The following is a 17,679-nucleotide window of genomic DNA, read 5'->3' on the forward strand; positions in this document are numbered from 1 at the left end:
TTTTTTTTTTTTTTTTTTTTTTTTGTAACCTATACAATTATTCACAATTTTGAGAAATTAAAAAAATGACGAAAAAAATACTTACCTCTCTTTTCGTTTTTCAAGAAATCTTTGCAGCGATCTCCTTCTAGCAATTGGCAAATCTATCAGAGAGATGAAGAGAAGTTTTGTGTTAGAATACAAATGCGAGAAAAAAAAATACCAGCACGGGAGAAAAAAAATACCAGCACGGGCTAATTGATCAAGATGGTCGCAACTAATACATTACTAACCTTCGTTAAGTGTATCAAGAATGCTTTTCTGTTCATCCATCGTCGTAGACGAACACAACGTAAAATGATCAACACTAGTTGTAGTAATCTTGGATGAAGATGATGGGATCATTCCGTTATTCATATTATTCTCAGCAAGTTTCATCAGAAACTCCGCCTTATCACGGGGAACATCAAAAACGGACACCTTCCCGTTGTAAAAAATCGTTAATGGAGCTGTTCGTAGTGTTCCAGTTTCAGCCGACGTACATTGCATTTGTTTAGGCATGGCGGGTGCAACCAAAGAGAACAGATTCTCTGGCCCTTTTGTCACCTCATCGAAGATTAAAGTAGACGATGATTTTCGCTCCAAATGACCACTGCTATTGCTACTTGTACTTGCAGCTCCGGAGTTAATAACCGTTCTCAACAGCTCCGGATTTAATTTGGAAACTGCGTTTTGCATACCTTTAGCCGCAAATGAAAACACCGATCCATATTAGCAGACGTACAAGATTAGTTCAAAATGATAAAAAAAAACAGAGAAAGCAAACCTCGTTGTTGTTGAAGGAATTTCTGGAATTGAGATTTTGACGATGATAGCGAGGAGGATGAATTTTCTTTCTCCATGCGGAAGAAATCGAGTTCTACTAGAGATTTTGACATGTTTTCTTTTGATATACTCTTTCGTTTTGAATGTTTATTATGTGGCTATATATATCTCTATCTATATATATCTGAGAGGACTAAAGTGGGAACTACCAAAGGTTTTTGAATGATAAAGATCACGAGATCAGCGAGAATTCTATAAATGTGATTGTTTACCTAATAGTAAGGCTGATGACAGGCTTTAAATGGAAGAACACGAGAAAGATGAGAAAGAGGAAGGGAAAGAGAGAAGAAGTAGGAGTATATATTGTAAATGCTAAAGCAGCGTGACTTGTGATACTACTATAAACAAACACAACAAAAGACTGTCGAGCAGCAAAGGCACATCCAAGTTGATCCAACAACTTACCAAGTCACCAACAACAAAAAAGAAAAAGAAAAGTTCAACTTAAGTGGCAACAGCACGTCTTCCACGCGTTTCTTTTAAAATAAACTTTCAAAAGCAACAAAAAAAACATTTTACAAAAAGTGGGCACGGATTGCTTTATAGCAAGGTTTGAAAACGGGTTTATTGGGCGTTTGAGGCAGGATTTCATTGAAAGTTTCCAATTGGTGGGGAGTCCTAAGCGGATCATTGAGACCAAGGCTATAAGCCCCAAAAATTGCAGCGAAAGGCAAAGCGGAAAGAGAGCAAGCTGGTGTCTAAAGCGGGAAAGAGAACGAGTTGGTGTCGAGGAGTCAAAGTAACTAGATTTGTGCCCGTGCTACGCACCAGGCATTTTCCTTTTACTTTGGTGTGTGTGGGGCTTCGGCCCGCCCGTGGCGATATATATTTTATTTGGTATGTGCGGGGTTTCGTCCCGCCACGTGGCGATGTATGATTTGGTGTGCGCGAGGATTCGTGCGCCCGTAGTGATGCATTTTTTATTTGGTGTGCGCAGAGCTCAGCGCCGTCCCGTGGAGACGTATTTTTGATTTGTGTGTTGGAGAAAATACATTAAATAGATGGAAAATATATGCAGATTTTATTTATTTATTCCTTTCAATAAGGTGTGCGCTTCACCCCGCCCCGTGGCAATGCATTTTCGATTTGGTGTGCGCGAGGATTCGTGCGCCCGTAGTGATGCATTTTTTATTTGGTGTGCGCAGAGCTCAGCGCCGTCCCGTGGAGACGTATTTTTGATTTGTGTGTTGGAGAAAATACATTAAATAGGTGGAAAATATATGCAGATTTTATTTATTTATTCCTTTCAATAAGGTGTGCGCTTCGCCCCGCCCCATGGAGACGTACTTTTTATTTGGTGTGGCGGCGAAAATACATTAAATAGGTGGAGGATATGTGCAAATTTTATTTATTTTTTCCTTTTATTTTCGCAGAAAATAAATGGATTTTTTTTCCTCTTTATATATTAATTTGAAAAAAAAATAGTCCTAACGTAAAAATTATTCGATTTCCAAATTGAATTTGGACTTCCATAAAATTCCAAACGCAATATGTTTTCCTTTTAGGTTTGTAATTTTTAAACCAATCATATGGTTCCCAAGTGTCCTCACCTAAACATTGTCACTTCATGAATTCCATATTTAATTTGGTTTCCTTTTTTTAATCTTTTTCCTATTGTTTTTAAACCAATCATACGTTGGCAAGTGTACTCATCAAAACGCTCGCTTCACAAAACTCAAAAAAGGCTTATTTCGACCAATAGGAAGCGAGAGTTTCCTCACCATTCAACGTGGGAGCTTTATTTGTTTAGGCCTTTAAGTCTTTAGATTTCGCTGGAATTTGATACTTCTATGTAGATATAATCCATTTAATCCTATCTTTTCTAGGCTCTGGACGCTCTAGTCCTCTACTCCCAACCCCAGTACTCGTTAGTCCAATAACTCACCGGATAGACAAATTGGTCAAAAATTAGGACGAGTTAGTCCAAACTTCAACCGACCTGAAAAATAGATTTTTTTCTTATTACCCTCATTACCCTTTTTATGTTTTGGTATTCATTTTTCACATCCTAAATTTTTCTTTGGAGAAATAGATAGAAACAAAAGCCCATAGGCGATTAATGTTGTTGTTCTTCTTTAGAGATCCGTAATAAGGTTACAGTTTTGATCTTTTTTTATTTATTTGATCTTTTATTTTTCTTCAGTTTTTTTAGGTTTGATCTCTTTACAAAAATCTCACATTAAAAAGAAAACATTTGAATCATCTTTAGTTTATTTATATTCTACTCCCCATCAAAATATCATCAAGATAAAAGAGGTTATTTCTGTTGATTAGTAGAAATAATTTGGATTTAGATTCCGATTAGTAACTATGATCCTGACATTTTATTTATCCAAAACTAAAACCTTAGACTCTAAAATGCATTTTTATTTACAACAGTACAATTACCCAAATTTCTGGTATGCACCCCATGTTGATTTGTCTGGTGGTATTGCCCTAGCTTGGAAAAATGGTATAGATCTTCAAATTATGCATACATCTAGACATAATATTCATGCTTTTCTACAAACCTGAAAACGCGGGGGTTGTTAGAGCATTGCTCGGTCGAACTCGCATGCGTTGCTATCTCAAGCATGTTTGTCAATATTAGTGATCAAAACTATATGTCTTGATTTCTAGTATACTTATGACTAAGTCTCAGTCTAGGATAGTTAGGAAAAATTGAGCTCCATACTCCATGGCGATTATCTTGCAAAGACGAAGAACTACTCAAGGAACCAGTGGAACTTCATCCGACCAAAAGGTATGTGGAGACTTGAACTCATCATGTCACTCAAAAGTCTATCTACTCTATCTCCTACTCTTGAGACAAAAGTCGTATAAGTATGATAGTTTTCATACATAAACATTTGTTATTTCGAGCTCGCCTATCTTTTTCTCGAAATACGTGCTGGTAAGATTTTGCTTTAACCATCTTCATCTTTACCCTTGACGAAAGTCATGATGACGTTTCCATCTTGAAAATAGCTTTGATGACGATAGTCGATTCTTTATGTCTAACGACTGTCATAACATTATAGAAGAATGTTTCAATGATTGAAATGTAGAGTTGAGAATATGTAACCACCTATGGATGTAAACATATAGTGTGTTCGCACATTAGCGTATAAATCCATGTGCCGGAAACCAAGTGCGTGCATATGTGTGCATGCGGTATTGGTGAAGGAGACGGGTTGGTAAAGCGTACCACTGGCGGAAATTCACGCCAGTGAAATTCTGTTGAGTTTGAAGTTTACGAACTCAAAAACCAGTCACCTTAGGTACGCGTACCCGTACGCGTACTGGCGGAACTTTTTCACCCGAAAAAGTCTGTTGAGTTTGGAAACTAAAACCAACTCAAAATCCGGTAGATAAGTTACGCATACCCATACGCGTACCCAAGGTATTTATTTCTCAAATCGGTAGTTCATGGACTTAAAACAATAAATAATCAGGAATGCAATCTTTGCAAACTGTGGGTATATTATTCATGAATTGATTCAAATGAATCAAACCGATTTTGTTTCAATTGTGTCTATGTATAAAGACCTAAGAAAATGAACAACTCTTGAATTAGTTCATATGAGTCATTTGAACTAGTTATGAGAAAGATGAATACGGTTAATATGAAAGCACTCATATGGCTAACCATTGGTCAACCATTTGTGAACCAACCAATGTACACGTTTAGGTATGGTTACTCAAACCTAAATGAATACATTTCATTTGTGTGTGACAAGCTAAGTTTCGATCTAACGGTTGAAAGATATTAGCTTGGATAAATCAGGTTTTTCATCTAACGGTGATTATTGAATGCTTTGTTACCAAGGTAACCTAGACTGCAAACCCTGATTTGAAAACTCTTTAAGGAGACGTCTAGCAACTGTGCAAAACTAATCCCCCACCTCTTGTGTGATACTAGTTGGTTTGCTAGAGTCGATTCTCCGTTAATCGTAGGTTTCTTCTCGAGACCATGTCGATTAACGATTGAAAGACTTCATTGGGATTGTGAAGCCAGACGAAACTACTTCTCTTGTAGTTGAGCGATCTGATCTTGCCATTTTCTATCGTACGAGTTCAATTGAATAATTGACTTGAGATTATATCTCCGATAGGGCAAGATAAAAAGAAATCACAAACATCTTCATTTCATCGTTTGTGATTTCGTAATATCTAGTTTCGCTACCATACGATTTAGATTATTGTGAGGTGATTCATAATACTAGGTTGTTCTTCGGGAATATAAGTCCGGTTTATCAATTGGTTCTTGTTCACCTTGATTTCTATCAAAAGACAGAACAAAACTTTTAGGTTTATCTGTGGGAGACAGATTTATCTATCCTTGTATTTTCTGTGTGATACAGATTTGTTTACTAAAGTCTTCGACTTTGGGTCGTAGCAACTCTTGGTTGTGGGTGAGATCAGCTAAGGGAAACAAGTGCGTAGTATCCTGCTGGGATCAGAGACGTAAGGAGTGCAACTGTACCTTGAATCAGTGTGAGATTGATTAGGGTTCAACTACAGTCCATGCCGAAGTTAGTTTGTAGTAGGCTAGTGTCTGTAGCGGTTTAATACAATGTGGTGTTCAATATGGACTAGGTCCCGGGATTTTTCTGCATTTGCGATTTCCTCGTTAACAATTTTTTTGGTGTTTGTGTTATTTCTATTCCGCATTATATTTGTTATATAACTGAAATATCACAGGTTATGCGTTGAATCGATCAATAGTGAAATCCAACCTTTGGTTGTTGATCGGATATTGATTGATCCTTGGATATTGGTCTTTGGTACCATCCAAGTTTATTATCCTTGTATTTGATAAAGACTCGCATATTTCTATTTGCTTGAGTAAAATCAAATCAAGAGAGAGATATTAACTCCTCGATATACTTTTCTCTAGATTGAGTATGAATGTCTAGTTGATTCTCTAGAAAGTATATTGGAGTTAGTCCATACAGATTGTTAATCGAAATATTGGGTGTGGTTGTTAGACCCCCGCATTTTCAATTGGTATCAGAGCAGGCAAACACGTTTAAAAGACCTTACAAGTCTGTGTGTGTGTAGCAATCTGATTCTGTGGACAAAGTCGTATCTCTTATCTACGCATAGTCTATGGATTCCCATAATTTTGACTATGTCAAGTGTCTTGATTTTTACTCAAAGGATAATTCCTTAGATGATTCTTATGAATCCAGAGAAAGAAATGAGACAATTGACAGGATATCAGAGGTAGAAAGGAATATCACCAGAACTAAAGAAAATCCAACTGAGACAATTGATTTTCATAATCATTCTCAACTCTTGGATGAATTTGAGAAGTCTCTTAGTCGTGAACGTGAAATCTATAAGATTATTGAGTCCTTTTCTAACAATATTAAAAAACTCACTCAGGAGAATATGCTACAACAAGAAAATATTAGTACTCTTGAGAATATTGTTAAAGAAGGAACAATTAGAGAAAAACGTTTAATTGAGACACACTTCTCTGACTTGAATAACCTTCGTGTTGAAACAGAGACTATTGCTGTATCTATTCACCTAGCCCGAAAACATTCTTCCTCCTTGATTAAGGAAAGCACTGTAATGAGAAATTCTTCCGTGTCACGTGCTGAGTCTCAATCTAAGTTACCTGACATGAAGAAAAACTCACCAAAGGAAGTTCCTAAAAAATATATTCGGCAAACTTCCAAATGGGACATGGGTTTGAAACAGATGCCTTTCAACAATTCTCTTCCACGAACTTGTTCCTTCTGTGGGAAAAGAAATCATAGTGCTAAACATTGTTTTACACGGAAGAAACAGATCTCCGATCTTCAAAATATTCTTCGATTTATCGTCAACCATGTTAATCATCTGGCGGCATCAACAATGGATCTCACTCCCACAGAAAACCAGAATTCTCATAAAAAGATTTTTAAAGATCACTCTTTTCAAAATCTTTACCGGAATGGTGTTTTTACTCATGGTGCAAACTACATCACAAGAACACAATTTCCCAGTGTCTATGAGAATAAAACTGGTAAATCTAAGTCTATAAGGTGGAGACCTATCTTAGTAAATCCCCTAGAACCAATTTCTAGAGGTCCTAGACCTAGTCATCAAAAGGTTCCATTTAATGGATTCTCTCAAAGGACTGCAAGAAACTCATATGGAGTTAAAAATAGTCAAAGAGAGAAAAGGAATATAAAAAACAGACTGACTGGTGATATCCCTATATCTCTAAACAGTCATGGTGAGATTATGTCTCATCCTGTTACCTAACTATAGGTATTCACATCCTTTTTTCTAACTTGAGAGTCACAAGGATGTCTGTTTATGAGATGCTCAAGTCTTAAGGACGATTATCATCCATTCTGTTGATGTCTGTTTTACAAGTTGAGTTTTTCTACTACTTTCTTAGTTTCTAATATATCTCTTTTGCTCTATCTAACCTTCTAGATATTGAGTCTTGTTTAAAATAGACATTTTGTTGTATTTCCTTTTGTATCCTTCTTGTTTCTAATAGATTCTCCAGGTCCTCGAACGTCCAATTCTTCTCTAAGGAAATATAGGGTTTCTATCAAGAGTGTCTTCCTTGATTGACAACATATATATACCTTGTATGTGTTTACCCTGTTCCCAGAAAAGGTTGTCTATGGGAACCTCTGTTGAACCTCAAAAACAAGTAAACATTGAGATGGAAGAAGATTTCAAAGGATGTGATTCAGCTCAAGATCTGATTTTCAAAAAGATGCTTGAAAGAAAAGAGTATAACTCTTGGATAGGAGAATCTGTCAAGGATTTAATCTTCTCCCATACTGAGGTTAAGAACGAGCTTGCTAACTTTCAATTGCAGATAAACCAACTCATTGATGGACAAGCAAAAATCCTTGAAAATCAAAACATCTTGATCAGAAACCAAAAGAAGGTCATCCTTGATTGCGTCAAAGCCAAGCATCTTGCTCGCATCGTTGACCGAAAAACTAATGTTCTAACTCATGAACACGGCGTCTCTACGGTCAAGAAGATCAAGGATATCAGTGACTCCTATTTTGATGGACCTTTTCAAAGGTATGAAATAATCAAAGAAAACTGAGTTATATTGTCTAGGAAGTCTTCTTATGAGAATTTATTTCTTATGTCTTAGGAAGAATAACTAGAGTTTGGAATAGCCATTATTGTGAGTACACATAGCTATGTCCATCATTTATTTTCATCTTTATTTTTTTAGGTTTATTTATTTAAATTCTAAAAAATTGTTTGGAAGATGATTTTTGCAGTATTAATCTTTATGGTTTTATATATTGCAATATGTTACGGGATATGTGTGTTTGCGTCCGTGAACTATTATTGACCCATACGATGTTAAAAGTTATCTCTTTTACATGTCGATATGCAAGTATTGATACAAGATCGATGAACTTTTGACAAACAAAAGTTAAGCCTATTATGTCAATTATTGATGGAAGATAGGTTAAAATCTTTTGTTTACAAGGATTATGTCTATTGTATGTCATTGTGAAAATAGTGACGGAAAATAGAATGAATCCAGACCGAAGTTAGTTTGTAGTAGGCTAGTGTCTGTAGCGGTTTAATACAGTGTGATGTTCAATCTGGACAAGGTCCCGGGGTTTTTCTGCATTTGCGATTTCCTCGTTAATAAAATTTCTGGTGTTTGTGTTATTTCTATTCCGCATTATATTTTGTTATATAATTGAAATATCACAGGTTGTGCGTTGTATCGATCAATAGTGAAATCCAACCTTTGGTTGTTGATTGGATATTGATTGATCCTTGGATATTGGTCTTTGGTACCAACCAAGTTTATTATCCTTGTATTTGATAATGACTTGCAGATTTCTATTTGCTTGAGTAAAATCAAATCAAGAGAGAGATATTAACTCCTCGATATAATTTTCTCTAGATTGAGTCTGACTGTCTAGTTGATTCTCTAGAAAGTATATTGGAGTTAGTCCATACAGATTGCTAATCAAAATATTGGGTGTGGTTGTTAGACCCCCGCATTTTCAAGGGTACCTAGTACACCACCAACTTTTTCGTTTGGGAACCAGTATATACAATCCTTGTACAATCTATACATTCGAATACGAAACTGTATTTAAGATTGCTTTAACAAGGTAAACCTAGTGTATACACGAACTATTCAAGAACCTAATCCAACAAGAAAAAGTCTTGTAATCTATATTTCAAGATACGAATTCACCAAGACGAGTCTGGTAGGTTCTTACAGTTATGTTAATACGATATAGGTTTAGATACGCACACCTGTGATATTTCGATTATAAAGATAAAACAATATAATGCGGAAAAGAAATAACACAGACACCAAAACTCCCAGGACCTAGTCCAGATTGAACACACATTGATTATAAGTTGTTACACCAATTATCCACTACCTATTCGGACCAGATGTACGTAATACCTGCTTCAGCTATATTCAAGCACCTGTAAAACTCCTAGCAGAACACTGATTCCCTTTAAGAATTCTTCTCGTAAATCTTCTAGCAGAACACCAATTCTCTTTAGAAGATACTCTTGAAAATCTTCTAGCAGATAGTTAATTCTCTTTAGAAGATACTCTTGAAAATCTTCTAGCAGAAGGTTAATTCTCTTTAGAAGATATTCTCTAACAATTAGGTTACGGAACCGTGAACCCTAATTGAATCTTCCTCACAAGATCACTTGGAAACAACAAAGGATATCTTGCCCTATCAAATCTAGGGTTTATAATAAACACCTAGGAACATGAACTGAAACTATCAAACAAGATAGATTCCCCGTGCCTTACGATCCCAAATAAAGTTTTATGAAACCTCACACTTGTTCGTGAAGAACAAAGTTATGGAAAACAACCTTATGTAACCAACCACAATTTTCCAAGGGATAGGTTGTATTGTCACATGAAAACTATATTTACAGTGAGTAACCAAGTCTAAGTTGCTTGGGAACTAAGCTACCTTGTCTAGGAGACAAAAACCCAAGTATATGGCCAAAATAGGGTTTTAGTCACATAGGTACGTGATAGGGTACGTGTATCGTTGCAAAAGTTCGTGCACCCATAACTTCTTCGTCATAACTAGGAATTGAGTGATTCTTGGCTCGCTGAATCCGTATGATCATGCACTACAATTCCGGTAGATGAGCACTTGTTTCGATAGATAGCGAGGTAGATCAAACAACAGAATCAAGTATTTGTTACTAAACTTTGATGAAGTTCTTCATGGATGTCTTCTTGTAGTCTTCAATCTTCATTCTTCAAGAATAGCTTCGATTTTATATTGTATAGTCTGAAACTAACTTTAGTATACTAAATCAAGAATGCGTTTTACCAACTAAATTTGACAACTAACTTGACATACCAACGCAGTGGGTTCAACCGAGAAATGCTCTAACAAAACCCATTCTCATGAATCTGATTTTCTCTTAAGATGTATGTATGGTTCGAATAACCCGAATGAATATTAAGATCAATGGAAATACATGTTAGATATGCACCCTTATGTAGATCTACCTTGGATTTTACTTGGTGATTTGAACTTCACAATGTATTATTCTGAAATTCATAGCTCTCATCATCATTCTCGCCAATATTCCACATTAGTTAGACATATTATTCAACAACTAGGTATTATTGATTTAGGTTATTCTGGGTCTTCTACTTCTTGGTCCAACCACAAAACTAGTAATGGTTATACGACTATCATTACACCAAAACATCCCTTTTGTGGCGCTTATAAACGTTGCGCTGAATTTGTGCAACAATAATAAGTGTTGGCAAAACGGCGTTACGCATTTTTGTGCAACAAAAATCATCCGTTACACAAATTATATTGAGCAACGAATATAATCGTTGCTCAATTAGTTGTACAACGTTTATTTTTCCTATTTTTGCGACGTATATACTAATTTGTGCAATGGTTATTATTAATAGTAAAACACTTTTGTGGGTCCCATTTTTTTCAACAGATTATTGTTTGGTGACAGTTATATCCGTTGCTTATTGCAGGTAACTTGTGCAACGGATTTTTTCCTTACGTTTAGATCAGTTGCAGAACAATTTTCAGATAAAAAAAGTTGTCGTCAGCTTAAATTCCGACAGATTTCTACAACTAAATATATATTGATTCTGCACCTGCATATACCATTCTGGATGAACTATAAGACCCAATTTATGATGGAATCTCAATATCATCAATATCAATCGAGAACAATTCATACATCAGCATAGTAGATAGATGGACTTACCATAAACCCATACAATAAATTGGTATGATCCAAAAGGTTAAACAACTTATGAAAAATCCCAAATGTTGTAAACACAAGTTTCTGAATTTGAAACTATGAAAAACCTAACCTTTCTTCGTTACATGTTGTATAATGAGAAGTCCATTCCATTCCAAACACTACTAATGGTGGAAGATCATTAAACCAATCCTGCAGAGTACGAGACAGAATTATTATCCAATTGAATATGAAGTATGTATGGCCAATTCTGGGAAAGAACAGGTGAACGAATTTGGTGTAGAATTTGTCATACCTGTAGACTCAAATATGATCGATGTAGTACTGCAAGAGCAACCTAAGCCCGCTGAAGCTCTTCACTGCTAAATTCTTCGATGAATGGTTGCAGGCAGATGACAACACTTGATCAAATTATAGAACAAAAAAAAATATGTACAGCCAAAGATTGATAATTTGATCCTGCTCTCACCGGAATTATGTCGGGACAATGTCGGCCCACTATTTTCCAGAATTCAGCTCGAGAATCTTACCTAGTTAAGATGTCAGAAAATGGTATGTCAATTTACATGAAGAACTATACTAGAATAACTAATGTCATACATGGAATAACATTACTGTAAAATATATCTCAAACACACACATTATGAAGGCGTGCTTTAAATTATTCATAGAACATACAAACTAATAACAACAATAAATTCTGCCACTCACCCACTTGTTGAACCCCACCATGTGAGAACTTAAGCATTCAATAGAATAGTGGTTTTGACTATTATTAACGATAGTAGTTTTCACTGGCATATTTGCAAAACAAATATTGGATAGTGGGTTTGACTATGATTAACCATATACTCAAATGAAGCTGATAGCCTCAGCAAAACATATATCTGCAAAACAAGTATATTCTTAAATAGGATGCAAGCCTGCCGAATCCAAATTCGACAAAAATAAGAACTTGGGTACTCAAATGTTTTAATGTTTAAAGATCAGAAGATAATTACTTGTAGGTATAAAATAAGTCGACAGAATATCTTCACTTGCTTTTCTTATGTTCTTAGTTTGTAGAACAACTACCTGCACATGGATAGAGAGCTCGTAACCATTAGATATAGTCACTTGAGAAAATAACCAAATGGAGTGAGAGTCCGATAACCTTGTTGTAATCCAACTCAAACTTCAAAAATACACTGTTAGAGCATAGCTCGGTCGACCTCGCATGCATTGCTATCTCAAGCATGTTTGTCAATGTTAGTGATCAAAACTATGAGTCTTTATTTCTAGCCTACATAGCTAAGTCTCGGACTATGATAGAAAAGTGTAGTTGAGCTCAAGGACTTCATGGCGATTCATCATACAACGACGAAGATCTACTCAAGGAACCATGGAACTTCATCAACAAAAAGGTATGTGGAGACTTAAACTTATCTATCACTCAAAAGTCTATCTCTTCTATCTCATACTTCTTATGAGACAAAAGTCGTATGCTATATAGACTGGATCACACACATTTGATATTTCGAGCCGAGTATATCTCGCCTATCTATATCTCGAAATCATGTGTTGGTAAAGCGTTTCGCTTTGATCAAGTTTATCTTCACCTAGTGACGAAAGTCATGAAAAGTTTCAATTACTTTGAGAATTCCTCTGACGCGAAACGGTCTGTGAATAAAGGCTATATAACATCCTCTGAGAATGTCTCAATGATTGGAATGAGAGTTTAGATTACATAACCATGTTTCCTTAATCCGAAGTTTTCGAACTTTGTTGATTGAGAGAAACCGGAGGAATTGGCTTTGCCAAGTCCGCGAACCCAGTCCGCGAACTGACGGAAGTTCTTGTACCGAGGATTTTTGCTGGGATTTTCCAAAAACTCGTTTGCGTGTAAGTCCGCGAACTGGCGAAAGTCTCTTGCCGAGATTTTCTGCTGAGTTTGGAAAACTCCACCGGTTGTCTTAAGTCCGCGAACTTGTTTGTGAGCTTAAGAGGTTATGATCTAAAGATGTGCTCTGAACATGAAACTTAAATTACTAAGGAATGCTTTATGAAAACCGTGGCTATAAAGTTCACGAGCCGATTCAATCGAATTGAATCATATTTGTTTTAATTGTGTCTTGTGTAGTTACATAAGATCTCATAGAAATTGAACAACTCTTTAACTAGTTCATTTGAGTCAATTGAACTAGTTATAGTGAAGAAGAACAAGGTTAATATGAAATGCTCATATGGTTAACCTTTTGGGTTACTATGTTGAACCAACATACACGTACACATTTGGGCATGGTTTTCACGAACCCAGTAAACGTCTACCCAAGTGTGTGATAAGTTAAGTTTTCGATTTAACGGTTGAAAAATATTAGCTTGAATCTAAATCAGGTTTTCATCTAACGGTGAATATTGATTGCTTTGTAACTAAGGCAAAACCCTGATTTGAAGGCTATATAAAGGAGACATCTAGAATTGTGCAAAACTAATCCCTACACGTCTGTGTGATACTAGTGCGCTCGCTAGAGTCGATTCTCCTTTAACCTTTGGTTTTCTTCTCTAAAACCAGGTTAACGACTTAAAGACTTCATTGGGATTGTGAAGCCAGACCGATACTACTTTTATCGTAGTTGTGTGATCTGATCTTGCATCTTCTATCGTACGAGTACAATCTTTGATTGACTTGAGATCGTGAGAGTTCTCCGATAGGCAAGATAAAGAAGTCACAAACATCTTCGTCTCACTGTTTGTGATTCCTCGACAAACTGCCTGTGTTGTCAGGAAGGATTGTAGAGAGGTGATTGATTAATCTAGTTTGTTCTTCGGGAATATAAGACCGGATTATCAATTGGTTCTTGTTCACCTTGATTTCATATCTTAAGACGGAACAAAACCTAGGGTTTATCTGTGGGAGACAGATTTATCCTTTGATAGACTTTTCTGTGTGAGACAGATTTGTTTATTATCAAGTCTGCGATTTTGGGTTGCAGCAACTCTTGGTTGTGGGTGAGATCAGCTAAGGGAATCAAGTGTGCAGTATCCTGCTGGGATCAGAGGCGTAGGAGTACAACTGTACCTTGGATCGGTGGGAGACTGATTGGGGTTCAACTATAGCACAGTCCGAAGTTAGCTTGGAGTAGGCTAGTGTCTGTAGCGGCTTAATACAGTGTGTATTCAATCTGGACTAGGTCCCGGGGTTTTTCTGCATTTGCGGTTTCCTCGTTAACAAAATATCTGGTGTCTGTGTTATTTCTTTTCCGCATTATATTTTATATAATTGAAATAATACAGGTTGTGCGTTCGTGATCATCAATTGGAAATCCAACATTTGGTTGTTGATTGATATTGATTGATCCTTGGACATTGGTCTTTGGTACCGTCCAAGTTATTCCTTGTATTTGATAAAGACTCGCTAATATTATGGTCGTGGATCAATGATCCGTTTTGATTGTTTTTAGCTTGAGTAAAAATCCAATCAAGAGAGAGATATTAACTCCTTGAGATACTTTAATCTAGATTGAGTTTGACTGTCTAGTTGATTTTCTAGCAAAGTATTTCGGAGTTAGTCCATACAGATTGATAAGCGAAATATTGGGTGGTGTTGTTAGACCCCCGCTTTTTCAATTGGTATCAGAGCAGGCAAACACATTTAAAGACCTCAAAAGTCTGTGTTTGTAGCGATCTGAATATGGACGAGTCTATCTCTAATAACGCATCAGTTCAGAAATTACCAGATGATTCGGAAAGCTTGGATTCACCTAAGAGAACTGTCACATCTAAGTCAATATCTAAACATTCTCTTGATGTAAAAACTGTTGATTGGGAAACACTCCTAGAAGAACAGTTGATGAACTTTCTGATGATGGCGATTCAGATATTAATAGAGATGTTGATGAGGAAGTCTCCGAGTACGTTAAGTTTTTGGATTCGTGGAAAATGAAGAATATTACAACTTCTCATCTTACACCTCTTTTGACTCCTCTCTGTTGAGAAAACAAGAAATTAAAAAGGATTTACGGAGGTCTTTATGGTCGGAATCGCTCTTGCGAATCGATCCTCAAGGATTCTGAGGAAAACCTACGTATGAAGTCACTTGAATGTGATAATCTTTATCAAAAGTACTTTTTGTTGGAAGAGAAACTTGCAGAATCTGAAGCAAGGATTAACTCTCAACAAGTTAGTTTTGACGACAGAGAACGCGTTTTTCTCGCTCGAGAAAAACGTCTTGAGACTGATTTAACTGCTGCTCTTGATAAAATCAAGATTTTGGAAGATGACTTGAAAAAGTTCAATACTAGTTCAAGCAAATTAACCACTATGCTAGGAGCAAGTAAAAATCATCGTGATACACGAGGATTAGGCTATAAAGGAATAGATGCTCCAAGTACTAGCAAAGAGGTAAAATATGTCAAGGCTAGTGATGCTTCTCAACAAAAGGTTTCCACTGATGGAAAAAGTTAAATACCTTCACCGGCAATTAAGGTTCAAAATAGCAAAGTATATCAACCTCCAAAGTCAACACACACGGATCGAGGTAAGAACATTCCTTATGTTTGCCACTATTGTGGAAATAAAGGTCACCTGGAAAGGAGATGTCGTTTCCGTATAAGGAATGAAAAACTTCATGATGTTCTTGTTTGGGCATCACAAGAAGTTGTGAAACCAATTTCATATGTTAAGACTAATCCCCTTAACGTTACAGGTTGTAATTGTCCAACCTTTAGGCAAAGGAATCAGTGTTGTGATAAACCTAGATTTGCCTATAAATGTAATACGAAGCCTTTTCACAATCGTAATGGTTATAAAAAAGATAACTTCGTAAAGACGAAGACAAGATCCTATGTTCCCAATTGGATAAAGACTAACTTACAAAAGAATAGTCAATCCAATTCTCTTCCAAGAAATCTTGAAGAGAGTATGGGAAGAAGGTTCCGGTTTTTCCTAAACGCACTCAGAAGTGGATACCAAAGAAATTCAATGATGTTTTGAGTGTGAAAAAAAATGATCTCCCATAAAATTCCATGACTATGGAGAAGGCAGTATCCATGATGTTGGAACTTAACAAGTTCTTTGGGAAGATGGATTTGGATGTGAAAGGTTCTAAAAGTGATCTTTTTCATGATAATCCAAAAGTCACTTGTGGTGAGCAAGATATTGTTCACCTCAACACAACTTGAGTGTGTTTTAAGTGCATCCTCACCAAGGAATTCCCTGTTATGTATACGGTGAGGGAAGCACGAGAATTGGGGCACACAGATTATGTTCGGTAAGGCTTTAAAATTCGACTGGATTCATCTAAAAAGGTATGTCTATAAACTTGAGAAAGATTTGTGATTTTATTTGCTTAGAGAACTTATAATGATTCACGAACCTTTCTTATCGTTCTTTTCTACCTAACTTGATCTGTGTTTAATGTTCTTAAATGTTTAGGTTTGAAAATAATAGTTCGGGATGTTTGAACTTCATGGTACACCTACCAGGTATGCATAACATCTTTTAAAATCAAAACCCAGGGGTTTAAGTTCTCAAACTTTGGTTCAAGTTCGCGGACTTGAAAATTCGTTTTCAAACCAGTATGCATACTTGACGTCGATATTCGGTAAACTCGTTTTGGCCGTAACTTCTTCGTCTGAACTCGGATTAACCTCATTATTTTTTCAATATCTTCCTCTTTGAATTCTCTTAAAAATGGAGATGATAAACCTTGAATTTGGATGAGTTAAGATTGGTATTTGTCCTGTCTCTGTTTTTGAGTATTTTGCTTCGTTTCATTGCACTTGTTCCACTTCTCTTGGACTTGGGCACTTAGATTCTTGGAGTACCACTCTTATAAGCTCATTTGTAGCTTTTACAAGAATGTTGTTGGTGAATCACAAAGAAGAAAGTTTAAGATGGGTAGTAGTACGTATTACTATGAGATTCTTGAATGTGCACAATTATCTTGTGTGAACTATGATGCATGGTCTTTATTGACTTTGTATGTTCTTATTTGTTAAGAAAATATTTTTATATGCCTTTGGTATCTATTTTTGGTGTAAACCCGGGCGAAAAAGATTGTATCTACCCTCTAAGGACAAATCATCTTATATGTGCATTACGAGTTTGTCTTGATGCCTAGGAAACTTCTTATGAGAATTTATTCTTGTTTTTGAGAAGGATTACTACTAGAGTTTGGAATAGCCACTATTTTGATTACACATAGCTATGTCCAATGATTTTCATCTTCAATGTTTTAGATTTATTAATTTAAATTCTAAAATTGACTGGAAGATGATTTTTGCAGTATTAATCTTTATGGTTTCATATATTGCAATTGTTATGGGATATGGGTGTTTACGTCCGTGAACTATGTTGTCCCATATTGTGTCAAAAGTAAAGTCATTCATGATCGGTATTCGCTTATTGGTTTAAGAACGAATGAACTTTTGAGATATACAAAAGTTATGCCTATGCAGTCATTTATTTGATGGAAAATAGGATAAAATCTTTTGTGTGACAAGGATAAAGTCTATTATGTCGTTATGCAAATAGAGATTGAAAATAGAATAGATCCTTGTATGTATTCCACAGTAATGATCATCACTGATCCATATCTTATGTATTACGGTGAGG

The 17,679-nt window shown here is 36.0% G+C and overlaps 1 protein-coding gene across 1 annotated transcript in view; it reads right to left on the reverse strand.

Moving 5' to 3' along the window:
- The window catches only part of LOC113277365 (protein TIFY 9-like), a 3,240-nt gene extending 2,116 nt beyond the window's left edge, over positions 1-1,124 (reverse strand). Inside the window, exons 1-3 of the mRNA XM_026526485.1 lie at positions 806-1,124; positions 273-719; positions 86-143 (exon numbers count right to left, since the gene is read on the reverse strand). Coding sequence (XP_026382270.1) covers positions 86-143; positions 273-719; positions 806-917 — 617 coding nt within the window. The 5' untranslated portion in view covers positions 918-1,124. The remainder of the gene's footprint in view (positions 1-85; positions 144-272; positions 720-805) is intronic.
- Positions 1,125-17,679: the final 16,555 nt, after the last annotated feature.

This window comes from Papaver somniferum, chromosome 5 (assembly GCF_003573695.1).
Source record: "Papaver somniferum cultivar HN1 chromosome 5, ASM357369v1, whole genome shotgun sequence".
Taxonomy (NCBI): domain Eukaryota; kingdom Viridiplantae; phylum Streptophyta; class Magnoliopsida; order Ranunculales; family Papaveraceae; genus Papaver; species Papaver somniferum.